This window comes from Phalaenopsis equestris, unplaced genomic scaffold, assembly GCF_001263595.1.
Source record: "Phalaenopsis equestris unplaced genomic scaffold, ASM126359v1 Scaffold000140, whole genome shotgun sequence".
Classification (NCBI taxonomy): Eukaryota; Viridiplantae; Streptophyta; class Magnoliopsida; order Asparagales; family Orchidaceae; genus Phalaenopsis; species Phalaenopsis equestris.
The window spans coordinates 370957-377911 of record NW_018164582.1 but is presented as its reverse complement, the minus strand read 5'-3'; the positions used below and the strand labels follow the sequence as shown (position 1 = coordinate 377911).

The following is a 6955-nucleotide window of genomic DNA, read 5'->3' as shown; positions in this document are numbered from 1 at the left end:
GACACAAGATACCTACGTTTTATACAAAAAAAAATTATAATACAAAAATTAACTCATAAAAGCCCTACATGACCTCATCTTTTTTTTTCTTATTATTATTATTTTTTTTTTTGAATTTAAAGCAGGAACTTTTCCAACTTAGCCGCATTAAAAGCTAATATTGCAAAAACAGGAAACGTTGAAATAAAAAATCAAAAAAGCATAATAAGGATAAAAATATCAGCATCTCGAACTTAGACATTGATAAAAGAAAATATTGATATTTCTTACAGAATATTCAGAGAGTAATAAAGTAAATAATATGGATATAAATCATATAATTGCTTGTAACTGTAAAATGAGGTCTACGAAAAATGAAAAATGAAAAACGAAAAACAGCAGCTTTGTGATATGTACATTGCATATCTGAACTTTTCTGTCCGATATAATGAAATTTGAACCAAACCTTCTCATAAGCATCTCTTTTTCTCCCTCATCTTCGCTTTAAACTATATCTTCATGTGCAGAGCTGACTATGGAGGTATTTAAACAATATGTGCAAAGAAAAATATCAAATCTTTAGCTGTCGATTCCAAGCCTAAAGTGATCCTTCAAATGATACTTGAAGAAGAGATCTTCTGGCTGGTTGAGCAGAAGCAGCAGCTATGCCTTCAAGCAAACTGATTACATCAACTGTGTCATCAAGGTAGTACTTCGCCTTGCTTGGTTTCTTACCAACAGTACATGCAAAAACATCAGAAATTGCTGGAACAGAAGGCTCTGTGGTAGGAGAACCCAAGATAGTCTCAAACATATCTTCGTCGGATCGATCATCACCGATACAGAGAACAAAGTCTGGTGGTTTCCCTCTACTCTGCATGGTTGATATCAGATTCTTTACAACTATACCTTTGCTTATGCCCTGCAACAATATCAATGGAGGATTTAAGAAACCCCGGTCAACAGAAATGGCTGAAGCCAGCTGTTTATGAAAGCTACAGAATATGATTTGAGAAGCAATGAGAAGGGGGGACTTATCCACAATTAAAGGTTTCTGGTTGTTAGAATGGAATCAACAAATGTCACTCAGAACAGAAGGAGACAATAATTGAAAACAATGGTACAACAAAATTTATATATCCTATAGCAACTAGGTAGGACCTGAGAATAATCATTCATTTTAAACTAAAAAATTTCTTTTTGAGCATGACTGACCACCTTTTGACATGGTGAAAAATTTTAATATATATATATATATATATAGATGAAAAATGAGGAGAAATTCAATTATATAGAATATACCTGAGGGGTTACTTCCAGAATATGTTGGCCTCGCTTGACAACTACGGGTTCATTAGCGAGAACATTCTCCAGGTGATCAAGGAGCTCTTTTGCCTGGCATGAACCGAAATCTGGATCTGCTTCCTGGTGGTGCCAGACCAGAGCGGTTTCCTTGTGCTCAATATAGGAGCCATCTGTAGCTTCTGCGTAATGTCTCATCACAGGTTCTGCAATCCTTTTCCACTCGAAGTCAGAAGCCACGTTGCAGGACTCCCAGGGAGAATTCTGGCACCATCTACAGTGATGGACAACGAGTCAACAAAGGAAAAGTAATGAGCAGAAATGAATTACGTGTTAAATTTTCTGACCATATAAAAAAATGCTTGTGATTCAATCAACATGAACAGTGGTAAAATTAATTAATGTTCTTGGTTGGCAAAACACGGAAGCATGGCTGCGTTTATCTTTTTGCTTTAGAGTGGAAGAGAAAATTGGTAATATGAGCTGCGTGAGATTGGTTGCGTTTAGGATAAAAATTGAATTTTTAAGGTTATTTTAAGATTAAAAAGTTTAATGATGGTAAGATTCGACATAATTCAACCCCGTTCATATATGGCAGCTCTTTTTATGTGAAATTTATAAAAAAAATAAAAACAAAAGGATCTAAATTCATCATAGGATGTTGTGATGCATCATTGAACTTATGATTTCATGTTTAAAAAAATAAAAGGTCGATTAATCTGATAACAGGAAACACTATTTCCTACCATTTTAAGGTGGTTTTCATTTTTTTTGTTTAGAAAATCCAGAATTAAGGTAAACAAAGATCGAGGAGATCCAAATCAAAATAAAAATTTTGTTAGGATGAGCTTTAGAAAGTTCAGATTTGACTTGAGAAGAGAACAATATAAAAATTGATTGATTATTGATATAGCATACCCATCTTCAAATAAATAAAAAGATTTTGAAACCAAATGCTAAACAAATCCAATTTCTCTCACAGAATTAATCGACAGAATATATATATATATATATATGTATTTCAAAATGCAAAGAATTACCTTGTGTAGTATCCATGCTCAGCAGAGATTCCTAACTTGGCACAAGACTCAAACCACCTGCTCAATGAATCCTTCCCTCTGCCACTAACCACAAAAACAACATTCTTCTCATCAGAACACAAGTCATTCAGAATATCAATGACTTTCTTGCTTGGAGTCTTATCGGTGGAGCTCTGCGGCATCATCGTCCCATCGTAGTCCAACAATATCAACCTGCTGCTAGTCTTCCTATAAGCAGAAACTAAATGCTCCACTGACAGCTTTCTGAAGCTGGGGCCTAGTGCAACAACCCTAAAGCTCAAGCCAAAGCCAATGCCCCAACACCTTTTAGTGAAATGATCCTTGCAAGCTCTTTGCAAATCCTGATCAAATGATCTCGCCCAATATGCCACATCATGAGAACTGACATACTTGTAGTGCTTGTCATGCCTGAGCTGCTTCTCAGACTCCGGCATGGTGATGGCCAAGTTCATTGCCTCGGACACAGCCTCCACATTCCATGGATTAACCCTGATTGCTCCACTCAGTGATGGCGAGCACCCGATGAACTCTGAAACTACAATCACACTCTTCTTTGGAAGATTCTCCAATGCCGGGCTCCATTGACGACAAATGGTGTATTCATACGGTACTAAATTCATCCCATCCCTCACAGGATTGACAACGCAGCACTCAGCAACAGCATAGTAAGCAACCTTCTCAAAAGTAGGTAGAGGTCCCCCATCAAGCAGTATAATGGGATTGTACCCAAATGAGCCATATTTCTCATTAATCCTTCTCGCGAGGGAATTTGTCTCCTCCTGCACCTCCTGAATGTCCTTCCCCTGGCTTCGAGCAGGGTTGGCAATCTGCACTAGAACAACGCGACCACGGAGCCTAGGATTGTCTTCTAGAAGCTGTTCCATTGCCAAAAACTTCAAGCTGATTCCTTTGAATATATCCATATCATCAACGCCAAGAAGTAAGATCCTATCCTTGAAACTAATCATCAGTTCCCGAACCTTGGATTGGGATTCGGGGGAGGAAATCGCTGCCTCTAGTTGCCCCATATCGACACCTACCGGGAGTATCTTAACGGTAACAGTTCTTCCATAGTACTCCAACCCAATATAACCGCGCTTGGACTCATAGTGAAGGCCGAGGAGGCGAGAGCAGCAAGACAGAAAATGTCGAGCATAGTCGAAGGTATGGAAGCCTAGGAGGTCCGTGTTGAGGATGGCCCGGAGCAGCTCCTCTCTGACAGGGATTGTGCCGAAGATTTCCGATGAAGGGAAAGAAGAATGGAGGAAGAATCCGAGCTTAATTCGAGGGCAGCGCTTGCGGAGAAATGTTGGTAGTGCGAGGAGGTGGTAGTCGTTCGCCCAGACGAAGTCATCGTCGGGCGACACGACCTGCATGACGCGATCAGCGAAGAGCTTGTTCGCAGAAAGATAAGCAAGCCATAGGTGACGATCGAAGCGGAGGCCGCCTTGTAAGGCGGGGGAAAAGGGGAGGAGGTAGTGCAGTAGAGGCCATAGATAGTGTTTGCAAAATCCATGGTAGAATTTCTGGTGTATGTCAGGGGGGAGGAAGACGGGGACGCAGTGGAACTTATGGGAGAGTATTTGGGCGACTTCGTCCTGATCGGCCTGATCGATTTCGGCACGTAGGGTTCCGACATGGATAACATCGGATGAGGAAGATGAGGAGCCGCCGGGGAGGCCGGAGCGGAGCTGGAAGGCGAGTGCGTCGAGGTCCCAGGAGAAGGACCATTGGCCGGAGATGGGGTCGCGAGCGGAGCGAAGAGGGAGATGGTTAGTGACGATGATGCGTCGCTCCTTCATTGGACAGGGAGAGAGGGGACCGGCGGAGAAGGGGGGTGGCTCGTCAAGGTAAGCGTCGGCGAGAATCCCGGGGAACGTCATGACTCGAGGAAGGCTGGCGAGGGGAGGCGGTAAGCGTCGGCGAGAATCCCGGGGAACGTCATGACTCGAGGAAGGCGGGCGAGGGGAGGCGGGGTAGCGGTTAGGTGAAGAAGGTCAGTGTAGGAACGTGAGGGCATGGCGTGAGTTAGGGTTAGGTTTAGGGTTGCCGGGGAGGGAGAAGAGGACCGGTGGAGCAGGCGGCCATTGGAGAGGAGAGGAAGCGCGTGTGGGAGAATATAAGTTAGGGAGGGGTGATGGGGGTACCGTTGGTGAGGGTACCGCTGGATAACCGGAGATAGATGGTGGAGGTGTGAGGGGTGACCGGGATAGTTGGGTTGCTTGGTTGGAGTGGGGCCGGGGCGTGGGGACCGGTTTGGGAGGGGGGGATGGGTTTCACGGAAACCACGTGGGCATTTCGATTCTGGGCCAAACCTTTTTATTTTGCAATTATTGTTTGTTATTATTATTATTTTTTAATTTACATATATACCACATAGTTTTTATGTATTTATATATCTAATATTTAAATTTTAATATTTATATTTATCTGGTGCCATAAAATTATGTATAAAAACATGTATTTTAATTTTAAAAACTTAGTAAGGATGGTGTTTTTAATGTAATAATAAAGATTTTAGCGCTAAGTTTAGATTTTGGTGTTAAAATTGCAAATACATAAGAATTGGGTGTTATATATGTAAATGCGTTTTTTCCCGATTAATTCCTTATGCTTTGTTTGGGGGAAACATTGTTTATAAAAAGAGAGAAGGCTCACATGCAAAGTACACAAGTCATAATGTATTTACACTACCAACTCTTAAACTTCAATTTTTATATATGTCAATGTTATCTTACTTATGCATAAAATATATATATTTCACTTTTTAAATATTAAAATAGTAGTAACTTTCATGAGATATGAATGATTTAGATGGTATAAATGTAAAAAAAAAAAAAATTGAAGTTTAGGTGTTAGATATGTCAATACATAGTAATTGGGCATATGTAAGCAAATGCTCCTAAAAATACTTATGAAGTTATGAAAAAAATAAATTTTGCAAAGTTGGGTAAGTATTATAGATTCATTCTAAAAAAATAGAAAGGAACAACCCTTATTTAATAAGAGTCAAATTTTTAATAAAGCTAAAATTAGCAAATTGTCAATAAAATGGGTATGATTTTCTCATTTATTTTTATCATATTAGGCAACTAGCTTAGTAATTGAGTAAGCTACCCAAATTAATTTTACTTTAAATGACTACAAAATCTTCTAACTTGTCCATTTGACATTTTTTTTCTATAGATGAGTAAGTTTCCTTCAGAGGCCAAGTTGATTATTAACCATTTTTCTTTCTAATAATATACATTGAGATTTTGTGGGGGTCTCCTTATCTCTCAACATCTTCTACACATGTAACTAGTAATTGATTTTCTTTTCTTCCATTGCTTCTTCCTCTGCTTCCTCTTGCTCTTTCAACATCTTGAAAAGTTATCTTCTTTTATGATATGCTTAGCACAACTCAACATTATTTTAATATAGTTTGTAGGGCTATTTTGACTTTGTGTGGTGGATGTTTTGGGAAATGTTGGAAGAGCAAATGAAAGCAAGAAGAAATGGAGAAAAAGGAAAATGGATAAGTAGATATTAAATAGAGGATGTTGAGAGGTGTCAGGGAAGCCTCCCAATGGCTCAATGAGTGCTATATATGGAAAAGAAAGTGAAATGAAAGAAATGCCTAGTAAAGGGTGGACCTGTTGTTCGTTTTTAAAATTTTCCTTGATCTTGCTCATAATCGCAATATGAGAAACTAATGCACTCCGTAAGAAAATTCTCATTTTTTTTTCAAAAATATTGGTTAATAATTTATTTATAGTTATTATGTTCTAACAAGTCTAGTTGTAAGAAACTACATCATATAAATTCTAAGAGTAGTAGAAAAGTTGTCACCTAACAAAATTGTAGCAAATATATTGAAAGAAAAGTTAAGAAAAAGCTACCCAAAAGAACCCTGACATAGTTGATGTTTGATTACTAGCATAATCTTAGGCAATTTTATGGATGAAGCATGAAGTTTTGTCAAACTAATTTCAAAAGAGCAAAGCTCCCATATAAGAGACGAGTTATATCGCTTGCAAAAGAAGGCAAGATATCCACCAATAAAGCTTTCTGCTTGTTTAAATGGGTTAAATGGGTGTCCCGCTACGATGACTCAACTTACACAATCAACCATGGAAATATCTAGTTATTGGAGGCTTTATGGCTTTAAATATTATAGATACTGAAAATTTCAAGGTCTTATTATCGAAGGATATCAAAAGAACACATTGTTCTTATATATGCAAATAAAAAGAGTTGACTTAAAAATTTAGGATATTGACATTGCATCCTAAGGGCTTTCAACTCTATCGCAACAAATTATACAAATATATAAATTAGTAAAATTCATATTACTTATTTTATTATAAATAAACTAGCCAAATCTTAATTATTAAATTAAAATATAATTTTATTCATTAACATTCTCACATATGTGTCTATGGATTCTTAAATTATAAGTTGTTCTTAGTAACACATTCAACCAATGGTGATGTATCATTCTTTAAATCAAATGTTTCTTAATTGACAACAATGCCTGAATATTGATAGAGTACCTTCCATCAATAATTGCATAATTAGATCCTCATGTGAAAGCATATGAGATTATTATTATTATTGTTTAAGTAAAGAGT

At 37.9% G+C, this 6955-nt stretch overlaps 1 protein-coding gene across 1 annotated transcript; it reads right to left on the bottom strand.

The window, feature by feature from the left end:
- Positions 1–279: 279 nt before the first annotated feature.
- On the bottom strand, positions 280–4470 carry LOC110021707 (probable alpha,alpha-trehalose-phosphate synthase [UDP-forming] 9). The gene is made up of 4 exons (XM_020720303.1): positions 4296–4470; positions 2322–4233; positions 1282–1555; positions 280–901 (listed from the first exon to the last, which is right to left on the bottom strand). The coding sequence occupies exons 1-4, from the start codon at positions 4360–4362 to the stop codon at positions 578–580; spliced, it is 2577 nt and encodes an 858-aa protein (XP_020575962.1). The 5' UTR covers positions 4363–4470; the 3' UTR covers positions 280–577.
- Positions 4471–6955: the final 2485 nt, after the last annotated feature.